Source organism: Hippocampus bargibanti, linkage group LG11 (genome assembly GCF_051943395.1).
Source record: "Hippocampus bargibanti isolate YZ-2025 linkage group LG11, ASM5194339v1, whole genome shotgun sequence".
Lineage (NCBI taxonomy): Eukaryota > Metazoa > Chordata > Actinopteri > Syngnathiformes > Syngnathidae > Hippocampus > Hippocampus bargibanti.
In genome coordinates this window covers 11,380,215-11,394,543 of record NC_142744.1, presented here as the reverse complement: position 1 = coordinate 11,394,543, position 14,329 = coordinate 11,380,215, and the positions used below count along the sequence as shown (strand labels likewise).

Genomic DNA, 14,329 nt, shown 5'->3' with positions numbered 1-14,329 from the left:
TTGTTTCCGCAATAAAGATGTAAAAAGGAGATAAAACAAATCAACAGAGAGGGGACCGCTGCTTTCTTCGGGGAGCATCCATGTGGCGCTTATCGGTGAACTCATATCTGTTTGTCAATTGCGAGAGATTTACGGTAAGTTTGCTTTACCGTTGCTGTCAGTTTCCAGAAGCCAGTCGCTTTGATGTATACTTCACACTCTTAAATACATGCTGCCGTAACTCAGGTCAAAACAAGCATTGGTTGCCTGACTGTATTTTTCAAGTGGAGACGTTTGATGTCACCTAATTGAAATGCAAAATAAACATAAAATAAAAGCAATTCAACAAGCAGTTTTTTTTCCTGTGCAGATTTCTTTATTGTTGCTTTTTTGCCATGACCTATTAACAATACTGTAAATTGAATACATAGGTAAAAATGGCTGGTGGGAAAAGAGCCAAGCACTTGTGAGCAAGGCAGAGAAAAAAAACTGCAGTTGCAGTACTGGCATATATATAGAAACTCATTCATGACAGTGACACTGCAAAAAAAAGGCTTAGCTAAAATGGAAAACACCATGTATTTTTTAACTGAATCCGGTATATGTCAAGTCAATAAATGGTTTTTCCATTGAACTTAAAAGTCCCATGCCACATTGTTAAACTCCAAACAGCTACTGCTGTGAGGTTGCAGTTTATTTTGTAAGGAATTAATATTTTTCATCCTATTCTTTTGCCAAATTGCACACTAAACTTCTTGAACTTCAATGAAAAGAAGACAGAAGTGATACTGTTTGGTCCCAGTGGTACATGTACATCTCATCCTGTTGACTTGGTGCCTCCTGGCTCCTTATCGGACAGTTAGGACGGCGGAAAAAAATATTGGCACCGCCCTACCCACTCTCGAGGACTTGCACACTGCAAGACTCCAAACTAGGGTGCGGAAAATCATACTGGACCCTCCGCACCCTGCCCACCACCTTTTCCAGCTACTCCCCTCAGGCAGGCGCTACCGATCCATGCGCACCAAATCCAGCAGACATTTAAACAGCTTCTTCCCACAAGCCATTAACTCTTTGAACAGTAGCCCAAATGGAATTGTATAGTGCCTCTTTGCAATTTTTTTGCTGATGATACTAGTGCAGCGTGTTCGACCGGAAACAAATTCCTTGTGTGTTCTGCTATTCTATTCTGATTCTGAAGTCAACAGTCTCAAACTTGGGTCTAAAACTGGACAGTGACTTTAAACTTGACCGACAAATTGGTGCTGTTGTTTTAAATACAGCTTCTTTCATTTTAGGCAACTGGCTAAAATAAAACTTCGCCTTTCTCATGAGAACCTTAAAGCAAGAATTCATGCCTTTGTCACATCTCGGCTCGATTACTGTTAGGCGATTTACTTTGGAGTCAGCCTTGAAGCATCTCCACTGGGCCACAATGCTGCTGCTCGCCACCTGACTGGTACTTGTAAGAGGGAGCACATAACTCCTACTCTGGCATCCCTCCACTGGCTCCCTGTATCCATTTTAGAGTTCTTTTCAAGATCTTATGATTTGTCTTCAAATCTTTAAATGGCCTCGCTCCTCCTAGATTTAAAGGACAACCGACACCTCCGCCTCCGGACAAGTTGTGTCCATAATTTGTAAAATAATTTCAAATGACTTCTACTGAGCGTATTTTACAAAGATTCAACCACATATAGCTATATTTTACGCTTTAAGACTCGCACTGATTATTCAGGAAGCCTTGTTTTTGAGTTGGTGACGATACCTATCGTGACGTCAAGGTAGGTATCGTCACTGACCGAGAAAGCGACATAATGCATTTTGGGTACTTTGTTTGGTCTGAAAACTTCGTGTTGATCCATGTTGATGGCGAAATTAGAAGGAAAACACATAAATAACGCGATGGTAAATCGTTGTGTGTTGCACCAAGACTACTAGTTGATACTCGCTGACACAAATTCCCAGCAGACAAATCAGCCCATTTCCAACAAAGCTTAGGCGCCATCTTGTGTATTTTCTGGGACGCTACCTTGGTGTCATTGACGGCTTGAATTGATATGTTGAGGACTCCTTTAATCGATTGCAAACATTTATGCTTTCCTCTTCAGAACTATTTCAATCATATTCATAACTGGATGAGTAACAAGAAAGCATCTCTCCGAATCTGAAGCTATTGTTTTGATTCTCGAGCAAGGCAAGACACCCTGGCGTGATGTCACGAATTGGGGGCGGGACTTTCTGAAAATCCCCAATTCACAGCTCATTTTTTGCTGTTTTAACACCCTTTAAGTCATTTTATTGGTGTTTTGCATTTGACTAAAATATCAGTTTTGGGTATTTTAGATGCTATAAAATATTTTTATGATGTCAGTTAGGAAACAAAAAAAGATGTTGGTTGTCCTTTAAAGTCATTGTGATATGGTTTCCGATTTTGATGGCATGAAACTTTTAAGACAAAACAAAAAACATCTCACAGAGCATGCACTGAAAAAAAACAAGAATCAATGTTTCCGAGTAAAATGGCACAGTTCAGTTCATTTCAACCATTTGATACATTGACGTACGGAACTTATGAAGCCTAACAGGTGCTTATTCAAAAGTAAGAGCTCAACATTTTTAAAAGTCTTACATTAAAATAGAGAAACTAAACTAAACACTCAGTCAGCTAAGTTTAGCTAAGCTAAATTATGTTCAGAAGCAATTTATATTCAAGTTTCTCCCAAATCTTAAAATAAAAAGGAGTGAATAAATTATGAATTTCTTTACAATACAAGACCTTAGTCTCAGCCTTGCTGAAATCATTTTCAAGAAACTGAACATCGTGAACTGTACTTTGTGAAAAATACATCTTTCACTCTGTAAAATGAAGTAATCACATAAATAATACTAGTTAAGAAATACCAGTTGAGGTATTCACCTATCTTAGTAAAAGCGATTAAAGATCCTCCAGCCATTTACAAGGGCCAAATTAATTGAAACGTATGCTGTACAAACTCACAACAATGAATGAAAGTTTACCTTAAGAACATTTGGTATCTTCAGACTGGATCAAATATATATCTCAATGAAATGATATGAGTCTCTATAATCAATTTTGCCTATGCGATGGACTTCACTGTACGACAATACACACCAGGATTAATTAATGAGTTCCTAAAGCATCATAAGTGATATGTCGCGGTTGCCAGGCTGCATCTGAGTGTTTCGCAGCTCAGGGAAGTGCCCATGTGTAAAACAATAACGCTGCCTACATGACCTGTCAAGCATTTATGGCGCACTCATATTGGGCCTCTTCAGTAATGCGCAGCATTTCGTGGGGACGCTGCCTGCCTTGAGCTGCACCTCCACTCGCGTGAAGATGGAAATGACCTGTGAAGAGAGCAACAATTCACAAACACATGACTCAACGCTACAAATGGAATGTTACCATCCTGGCCGGAAAAAAAGTGCTTGGGATCATTTTCAGAAAGTTTGTTTGATATTTGATACAGCTAAAATAAAATACAAAAATATGGATGGATGGAAGGATGGATAAAGAGCTGTGAACTCGCTCCCAAAAGATCTAAATTTGTCTTTGCAACGCGTCTCAATTTCCAACTCAAAAGAAAACAAAAAGTTAAATTTTTTTAACTTACTTTTATTTTTATTTTTCCTTGTTTTTGCTTGCCTTTTAGTTGTGTTATACGTTTGCTGAATAACGTCCCCCTTGCCCCATCCCCACTCCACATAAATATGGATGGATAGAAAGATAGAAACGGACGGACAGACAGACAGATGGGAGGCTACAGGAAGACTAAAAAAGTCTCACCTGCTCAAAGGAAGTTTCTTGTGGGTCCTCTTGTGTCCACAGGAGAATCAGCTCAGATTTCTTCCCGACTTGGCGATGTTTGAATGAGGTCAGGCCAGTGACAGACTGACGGTCACAGAAAATAAGAACAATGTTTTGATTAAATAAATCAAGTTTCGGACTTGTGTAGTTTTCTCCTGCCCCTTTTATCAAACGCTTGGTGTATCAGGCAGCCAATGTTGAGCTTAGCTGTCACGTCATCAGTAGATAAAAAAGTGCCAAAAGATCCGCTCCATTTATAAACAGTTGTGAGGTCACGGGTCATTCAATGGTTTGAGTGCAATGCTTCAGTCTGAAATTGGCCGGGGTAGTTGCTCTAAGCAGCTGGCAGTACATTGACTGGCAATTTTGGCTTTCGTTGAAGATGAAAAATGGCGCAGGCTAATTGGCTTTTGGAAAGATGGATGAAACATTTGGATAAAAAGCACCCAGTGGATAACCTTGCAGTAGATGCGTTTATGCACTCCGTAGCGCAGAACCAGCACGTCGAAGGACTGATCCAAAACAGCCATCACCATAGCCTCGGAATCCAGGGGGCCGCAGTCCTATTGAAAAAAAAGCCTTAAAATGATCGTGACACTTGAAAGCAAGAACAAACAACTATCTCCAAAATTTAGCCTTAAAATTAGTTACCTTGGGGTCATAATTAATTGTGTTTGGAATCATTTGAAGCCAAATAAGGGAATACAAATACTTAATTGCAATACACACTCTTGGTTGGATTGCAGGAAACTACAACCACAAAAATAACCGTTGTGTTGAAGTATACTTGAGCCTCCAAGAGCCCAACCTTGACAAAAATTTACCGGCATCGACAAAGACGGGTTGTACCAACCTTGACAAAAACTCCAAAGAAAAGTTCAAAGCTCAACTCTTGTACTCTTTTGGATGCTGCCTTCTTCTCATTGCAATGTGAAGCCTGTTTGTGGACTTCATTGGTTGACGCGGCTAACTTGGGACCACAGTCTGAATGACACCATACAAAGCAGAAATAGTTTCCCCTAAATAATGGCGATGTTCATGAAATATACAGATGCATTGTGTTTAAAGCATATACTCAGTGAAGCTGCCAGCAGTCTTTGCACGATGATGTCGGCGTAACGCCGGATGGGTGAGGTAGTGTGTGTGTAGAGAGGAATATTCAAGGCGTAATGTTTAAAAAGTTTTTCCTCCTCTAGCACCCCTGAACAGAAGTACAGCGCCATCTAGAGAACACAATAGTCCAGAAGAAAAAAATGTGATGCAATGATTATGATCATTATTCATAAAAACAATACGCACTTTGCAGGCACGTAACACAGCAATGCGCATGCTTTTTTTTGACAAGACAGCATACACAAAACATTTTAGTTTATTTATTACCCCCACTTTACCAAACAGCAAACACGGAGTGAGACAATCAAAGCTTACCTGCATCGGCCTGGAGCAAATGTGGGTGAGAACCTCTTTCCGGGCAATGGAATATTCATCATTATCAAGAACGGAGAGTAGACTCTTCTATATTGTTGGAAAAAAACACAAAAGTGAAAAGATTTTGGATGACTTAATTTGACTTCAGCAGTTTCGTCATTTTTGAACGATAACCATGAAATGGTTTCATTTGAATTGCATGTATAAAAACCAACATTCAACGCGCCGGCGGAAGAAAGGTCGATGTCAATGCCCAGTTGGTCACACAGCTCTCGAAGCTCATCCACCATCTTAGCTTTGGGTGGAGGGTGACGACGGAGCAACGCTAGCTCAGGGAAGCATTTGTAAATTTGATGGGCTGTTGCAATGTTAGACAGCAACATGAACTCTTCAACTAACCTAAAAAAAGGGGGTGTATAAAAATGCAATGCAATAAAAATTAACAATACGAAAATAAGACACAATACACTGAAGAAGTGAGAATACTGACTTATTACTATCTCTGTACTGGTAAATGTAGCAGCCTTGGGGCATCATGGTCTCTTTGTCCAATGTGAAAGAGAGTTTCAGCTGAAACAAGAGTAAAAAAATGGCAGTGCTGAAGTTTTGATGAGAGAAATAAAGAGTCCAATCACAAAATTGCATGTCAGTATCGTCACCATCCTTAAATCGTTCATGTTAAAAATTAGCAAACCTGGTCCAGTCGGAGAGCTCCTCCGGAGAAACGTTGAGCTCTGAGTTTCTTAGCAATAGAATGCAAGTTGAGCACAGCCTGGTGGATCATGTCAATGCCGTGCTCTGGGTCCACCGGGGGCAGTTCTTCAGCAACAAATATCTTCTCGGGGGCCTCGATCATGCTCTGGGCATGATCATAACTCAACTTGACGCACGAGCGGATCACGGAACGGCCAAACCACTCACTTAGAATCTGTCCGCAGGAAGAGGAATGAGAAATTTAATCACAATTTCAAAACTGCGGACAAACAGAATGCCGTTGGAATTTCTACACAGCATTCATCGAATCAAACCACGGTAAGGTTTGGGAACACCAAAAAAAATGGTACATAAAAAATTGACTGAAATGGACAGTTAGGACGGCGGAAAAAAATCATTGGCACCACCCTACCCACTCTCGAGGACTTTCACAATGCAAGTATCAAGACAAGAGTATGGAAAAATCCTACTGAACCCTCTACACCGTGCCCACCACATTTTCCAGCTACTCCCTTCAGGCAGGCAGTTTCTTCCCCCTAGCGATTAACTGTCTGAACAATACCCCAAATATAATTGGATAGTCCCTCTTTGTAATTTTGCACAACCCTGCGGAACAGCATCCCGTTATAATCATTGTACCTCCAGCTTTGTACTCACTTGTACCACTGTCTGCTTGATACTTTGCACATTGTCTCACAGTTCCTTTGTCATGTCTTTTATTTATGATGATACTCGTGCAGCATGTTCTACCAGAGATAAATTCCTTGTGTGTTCTACATACTTGGCCAATAAAGAGGATTCTTATTCTTATTTCAGTAACTGAAAGCACTACCAAAATAATAATAAACCTCTGTACCTTTCCTGCTGGTGTGATTTTCCAAATGACGGAGAATGTAAGCCGGTCCGCCAGAGGATTCAAGCTACAAAGCTCCTCACAAAGCAACCTTGGCAACATCGGGATGACCTGGATGGCGATAAAAGGTGAAAAGCAACACAATAAAAGTCAAGGACCCGTTGTCATTTGACAGGCAGAAGATAAAAAAAGTACGGAAATCATTTCAATGACTAAAACTTGAGGTGACTCACTTTTTGGACAAGATACACACTTGTGGCTCGTCGGCTGGCAATTTTATCCAAAGCGTTGCCCTCCTCCACAAAATAACTGACATCAGCGATATGGACCCCCACCTCAAAGTTCCCTATATCAAATTCAAATATACTTTTAACTCATACGTGTTCAGTAGATTGCACCCAAGGTATAACATACCATCTGGAAGTTTTTTACAGGACAAGGCATCGTCCAGATCTCTTGCGGTCGTTGGGTCAATGGTGAAGATGCACTCCTTCCTAAACAGCGATGCAAAATTATTAGCGCAATAATGAAATGTTCCGACTCAATATGCCTTTGGAGCGAGTGCCAGTAAATCGCAGGGCTTACAATGAGGCCTATTCACTTTGCATGATGCAGCAAAACTCTAATTATTAAACTCTAAAATAGTTGTTGGGACATCCAGGGGCGCGGTAAATTTCTCCACTGTGAGACTAATAAAGGCATATCCAATCCAATCCAATCCAAAATCAAGACTATGTTTTCCTAATGTATCACTTAACGGACAACCGTGATTTACATTTACAACATCTGAATAGATGTATTTGGTAGACTTTGGATAGTAGGAAGCTTAAAGGACAACCAACACCATTTTTTTGTTTCCTAACTGACATCAGAAAAACGTTTTATAGCATCTAAAATACCCAAAACACGCAGGCTGATATTTTAGTAAAATGAAAAACACCAATAAAAATGACTTAGTGTCCCAAAACCACTTCAAAACAACCTGAAAAAGTTTCAGTTTCAGAAAGTCCCGCCCCCTTGTTCGTGACGTCACGCCAAGACATCTTGCCTTGCTCGAGAATCAAAACAATGGCTTCAGATGCGGAGAAGATGCTTTCTTGTTACTCATACAGTTATGAATATGATTCAAATAGTTCTGAAGAGGAAAGCATACATGTTTGCAATCGATTAAAGAAGTCCCCCCCCATATCAAGCCGTCAATTACACCAATGTAGCGTCACAGAAAATGCACAAGATGGCGCCCAAGCTCCGTTGGCAATGGGCTGATTTGTCTGCTGGGAATTTGTGTCAGCGAGTATCAAATACAGTAAAGTCTCGTTATATCGATATCGGATATATCGACAGTCCCGGTTATATCGATACTATTTCTATGCGCGCACGGAGAAAATTACATGCAAACAGGGTCGGATATATCGATAGTCCCGGTTATATCGATATTTTTTGGACTCCCTTGAATATCGATATAACGAGACTTTACTGTAGTACTCTTGGTGCAACACACAACGATTCACCATCGCGTTATTTATGTGTTTTCCTTCAAATTTCGCCATCAACACGGATCAACACAAAGTTTTCAGACCAAACAAAGTACCCAAAATGCATTGTGTGTCGCTTTCTCGCTCAGTGACGATACCTACCGTGACGTCACGGTAGGTATCGTCAGCAACTCAAAAACAAGACTTCTTGAATATTCAGCGCGAGTCTTAAAACGTAAAATATAGCTATATGCGGTGGAATCTTTGTAAAATACGCTCAGTATAAGTCACTGGAAGTCATTTTACAAATTATGGACACAAATTGTCCACATGCGTCGGTTGTCCTTTAAATTTTCATATATTCTCAATAAATAGCTTGGCAGAGGGCCGCAGAAATTGGGCATGAATGGCTGCATCTCCTGCCGGCAGTAAAAGGCAATCTTCCTGTGTTTGATCCTTTGTATACAGTGGCCGACCGAACATCTCTGACACTGTTATGAAGCGTAGCCCGTGATTATCCGCGGATGTGCAAGTCCCACCTTAAGTCTTTTCTCTTGGCCATCTCCTCAGGCGGGATACTCCAAGGCACGTTCTTGGGCAAGCATTCAAGCACCTTATCTGAGAAGTCTGAAAAATCTACACCATACTCAGTCAGGATCCCTTCTGTTTCTGGCTCAATTTCTCCAGCCTGGCCCAACGTCTTCGCCAGTCGACTGATGGGACACGCAACAAAATAGAGAGTCAGGAACACGAGAATCCAAGCGCAATCCGCACGAGGCAATATTCACCCTTCTGCAAACTTGCTGTCAGCGGGACTGTTGACGATGCGGCAGATGAAAAGTATGTTGGCGTAATCATCAGGGCGGGAAATAAAATCGGATGGACAATCGGTGAGCGGGACATTAATCCTGGGCACGCGGTGGTCCACAGGGGAGAACATGGCAAAGGGTTTGTCCGGGAGAAATTTCAGAGAGCCTGTTACAGCCCTCGAGTGCTTCTTCTCAACAATGTACACCACCTAGTTGGTACATTTCATGATGAGAAGGAAGTGAGAGTTGATATGGGATTCCACCAAATCACAATGTATGAAAAAAAAACTCACTTTAGCGGTCATTTGAAGTCCGTCACTATTGGACTGTGGTGGAAAGGTGTTTTCCAGATGGTCTGCAAACAAAAAGAAACAGTATATATTCCGCAGGCATACCTAATCATGGGGCCAACATTTATTAGGCACCGTCAACTTCTGACCTAGGCTTGCAAACCGACACTGACCTTCCACAGACGGTGCTTGCGCAATGTTTTTTGGGGTGAGGTTTCCCTTTTGGGCTTCTGCCTCACCGACTCCCTCACAGTCAGTGTCCGATCTCACAACCTACAAGGAAAAACATTTAGATCGGTTGAATTCTATTAGATTTGATTACATTATTAGATTAGCCTTTATTTGTCTCACAGTGGACACAGTTAAATTTCACATAATCAAAAACAAAATACAGTACAGGAGCTGCGGTAAAGGCAGCCACTCTCGCAGTGCCACCTTTAATTAATCTCATTCGCTGCCATTCCCGATTTTATTTGGGAATTGAAAATATGACATGGAGCGCCATTCCCAAATTTTTTTCGGGCTTTGGATTTTCTTGCGAGGGGGCAATGTTTTTTCCCTTGCACGAGGGGACAGCATTTACCTTTTGAACAGTTGCCCTCACTTGCATCGCATATGACTCCAGACTAGTGGTTCTTAATCTTATTGGAGGCACCGAACCCCACCAGTTTCATATGCTCAGTCACTGAATCCTTCTTTCGATGACTGTGCCCACTAACTGCAGACTAGACTCAGGGGTGGACCTCTGCGGCGGAGTATCCACCGAACCCCTGAGACCGACTCACTGAACCCCTCGGGTTCGATCGAACCCAGGTTAAGAACCACTGCTCCAGACCCATATAACTTAGGAATTAACTATTTTCCCTACACTGCATTGTATTTTGTACAGCCACCCTCATATAATTAATTAACAAAAAATAACCCATATAATTTAGGAATTAACCTGAGAAATTAAACTTTTTCTGATCTAAGGATTTTAACGCTGTATTGTTTTTAACGCTGAATGTTTATGTAGTCCTAAAACTCAATATGCTGTGGGTGCTGGAATTTGAGTCAAAATGACAAAAACCATGACACCTGTAGTGGACACATTTTTGTACGTCTGGCAGCAAATGAGTTAAAGGACAACAGACACCTCCGGACAAGTTGCGTCCATAATTTGTCAAATCACTTCAAATGACTTCTACTCAGCGCATTTTACAAAGATTCCACCACATATAGCTATATTTTACATTTTAAGACTCGCACTGAATATTCAGGAAGTGTTGTTTTTGAGTTGATGACAATGCCCAACGGAGGCCGTTGTCACGGATGTAACGCCCGTGACAGAGAAAGCGACACACAATGCATTTTGGGTACTTTTTTTCCCGTCTGAAAACACCTTGTTGATCACGAAATTAGAACGAAAACTACATAACTAACACGACGGTGAATCGTTGTGTGTTGCAGCCAATTGCGGTAACCCGCATAAAGAAGGTGTAAGCTTACACAAATTCCCAGCGGACAAATCAGCCCATTTCCAACGCCGCTTGTGCGCCATCTTGTGTATTTTCTGGGACGCTACATTGGTGTCATTGACGGCTTGAATTGATATGTTGAGGACTCCTTTAATCGATTGCAAACATTTCTGCTTTCCTCTTCAGAACAATTTGAATCATATTCATAACTGGATGAGTAACAAGAAAGGATCTTCTCTGAATCTGAACTCATTGTTTTGACTCTGGAGCAAGGCAGTGTGTGACCAATAGTGACGTCACGAACAAGAGGGCGGGACTTTCTGAATCTGCTCAGTTACGAGCTCATTTTGTGGCAGTTTTGGGAAACTAAGTCATTTTTATTGGTGTTTTGCATTTGACTAAAAATAACAGCCTGTGTGTTTTGAGTATTTTAGATGCTATAAAACATTTTTCTGATGTCAGTTTTGAAAGAAAAAAATTGTGTTGGTTGTCCTTTAAATTAAAAATATATAAATAAAATAACAATGTGACACAACACAAAAGACACAGACAGTCTTCAATCTTAACTCATTCACTGCCATTTATGAATTCATTCGGGATTTGAAAATATGACGTACAGCGGCATTCACGACTGTGTTTTTTATTTCTTCATGCTTGGGTGCTGACAAAGTGCTTTCCACAGGCTGATACATTCCTTGCATGGAGCTTGGACTCCCTCTGCTGGCGGCTTTTGGATGTAACACAAGGGTTTCAAAAAAAACAGTACAGCAAAATACATTGACGTGATGGAAAGACGCTACAATGCGTCTTTTTTACGGTCAGGAGGCGGTCCTTTTCTGACGTCACGTGAGGACTCGTCACCAACTCAAAAACAAGACTTCCTGAATGTTCAGCACGAGTCTTAAAACGTAAAATATAGCTATATGCGGTGGAATCTTATTAAAATACGCCCAGTAGAAGTCATTTGAAGCCATTTTACAAATTATGGACACAACTTTTCCGGAGATGTCGGTTGTCCTTTAAAGCGCTATATAAATCAATACGTATGGATTGTATTTTGTACAGCTGCCCCCATTTCAAGCAAAGATAACCCCAAACCCATATAACTTGGGAATAAACTTTTTTTCTGATGAAGGAAGAGAGTCTAAGTGTTCTAACACTATGTTGAATGTTTATGTAGTCCTAAAACTCAATATTCTGTGGGTCCTGGAATTCGAGTGACAATGACAAAAACCCTGGCACTGGAGAGGACACATTTTTTGCACATCGTCTGGCAGTAAATGAGTTAAGCACTTTCTGCAACCTCTTTGTTGCATCAAGCAGTTCTAGATGAAAGAGGAGAGGACAAACCTCCTTTTCATGACATTTATGACAATAATATCATTTCAGAATTTAAAAATGACCACGGTGGTTTATAGTGTTGTGTGGGGATTGGAATCATGACATGGATTAATAAAGTATCATGGAATACCTTCCATTGTTCCCTTGGTAAGAGCTGCACCACGACTATGTCACCATTTAATGCCCTGTTACGAGCAATTATGCCATCCAAAAATATGTCCAGTGTGCCATCCTGTAAATAAAAAGAAATCAAATGAAAGTTGCTTTGTATATTTCAAATAGAGATAAATTGCTGGTACTAAGGTTTGGATTATTACCCCCTCCCCTTTCAAAACATACTGTTAAATACTGTCAAGATTTACTTACAGGCGATGGAATGAAGGCATCATGGTACTTCTTAGGGTTAATTCGCAATGGCCCCTAAAGGAAAAAAAATAAATACATTTTACAATAATCTTGCAGTAAATCCTACACAAAATGACAAAATGATTTTGGAGAATTTTCATAATAGCAGAGCAAATTTGTCAAATACAGTACCCGGGCCCAAATGCTGTTTTACATAACAAGAACACCACAAAAAACATGTTCTCCATTTTATTAATTCATTTTATTGACGTACAAGACAATTTTTGTTTAATTTGTGCTCACAAATGTTGCCACAATCTTTGGAAACCACTCAAATGTACCTGTATAAGTTCTCCTTTTTTAAGTCCTCGAGAAACATCCTTAAAGGTCATATAGGGCTCAAACACTTGTTTCCTTGAGCCTCTACCTCCGTTGTTCTTATTCTTGTCTGTAGGCATAATAATTCAAATCGCCGTAAAAATCAATCAATTCAATTCTTCCAATACATTCATTGTCACGATCACATGTTATTTCTAACGTACCTGTGGGTTTTTGTCGTTTCTTTAAATCATGAAGTGCTGTGGAATTCTGACTGTCACCCGAACATTTAACGATTTGAGCTTTTGGCTTCCCCTCTGCCAGGTGTTTGGGTGGATAAATTGTCTTTGTCTTTTTCACATCCTCCTGTTCTCGTTGATTTAGATTGGCTTTAACGTGGGTATTCCCAACAGAGAGCCGAATATCCTTCGAGATGTTTTCCTTGCTTGTGTCTTTATTTTTCTTCCGCTGACGCTGGTGCTTCTTGGAGTCATTTGGGCCAAAAGAATTGAGCTCCTCTCCCGACTCAATGTCCCCATCGTGGCTTGTGGCGGTATCCCTTATCTGTGCCTTCCTGTTCTTTTCAGACACACCTGGCCTCCTCTCATTGTCGTGCTGTGCATTTTGAATGCTTAAGTTCGCCATGTACAATGACAAGGAGCTTTCGTCTCCTTTGTCTTTGTAGGAAGAAGGGGAACAATCACTGGAATCAGAGAGGGTATTTGGCACCAGGTCCCTTTTTCCTTGAGGTATGCTCATTTTGTCACTCTGGGCTTGAAGTAGCGTGTTTGCTCCATTATCTTCCCGAAGGAGGGATGACTCTTTGGCATATTGATCCAGAAACTTCGTGAAGGTGCTGCTGCGATGCTGGCTCAAAAGTCGAGCATAGGCATCTTTGCGACAGGAAGTTTTCAACTCACTTTGAACGCCTTTCGCCTCACGTTTTGGATTGGTCCTCGTTGGTGGCCGAGAGTTATCCATTGTGCTTTATTAAAGAAATAAAACCAAAAATAACATTGAGAAATAGGAAAACGATGCAATAAATAAATGATGAGTCACGACACAACAGTTCTTCTTACAGTGCAATTACTGTCACCTATAAACCACACAAAACTGAATTCCAAGAGGAATTATCCCCTTTCACAAAATATGTGCCAGTCAACGAACGGTGGATTCTAGTAAAAGTAAACACTCTATGCTAACTGTAGCCGCTAACATTAGCATTGTTTCGAGACGGCAAGCACCGGTTATAACGCACAGGGAGATTTATCGGCAGGACACAGACTCAAACGTCAACTTTATTATGAGCTAGGGGGACGTGAATAATAACGTAATGCCGATATCGAATCGATTACTTACCAGTTATTGGTGAAAAATCTTAAATGAGCCGAGTCAATCACTTCCGGTGATGTAAGTAAACAAATAAAACGTATATAAAAAAAACTTGCCTTCAACACATACTGAATTATGTCGCCTAATTCGACAAAA

The 14,329-nt window shown here is 40.7% G+C and overlaps 1 protein-coding gene across 1 annotated transcript; it reads right to left on the bottom strand.

The window, feature by feature from the left end:
• Positions 1-341: 341 nt before the first annotated feature.
• Positions 342-14,329, bottom strand: dis3l2 (DIS3 like 3'-5' exoribonuclease 2). Its single transcript, XM_089008577.1, has 21 exons — positions 14,201-14,329; positions 13,066-13,826; positions 12,865-12,971; positions 12,545-12,598; positions 12,309-12,410; positions 9,554-9,653; positions 9,384-9,445; positions 9,070-9,299; positions 8,821-8,994; positions 7,221-7,300; positions 7,040-7,152; positions 6,810-6,917; positions 5,934-6,167; positions 5,730-5,809; positions 5,455-5,638; positions 5,240-5,326; positions 4,887-5,034; positions 4,665-4,795; positions 4,270-4,374; positions 3,791-3,895; positions 342-3,351 (listed from the first exon to the last, which is right to left on the bottom strand). The coding sequence occupies exons 2-21, from the start codon at positions 13,820-13,822 to the stop codon at positions 3,250-3,252; spliced, it is 3,063 nt and encodes a 1,020-aa protein (XP_088864703.1). The 5' UTR covers positions 13,823-13,826; positions 14,201-14,329; the 3' UTR covers positions 342-3,249.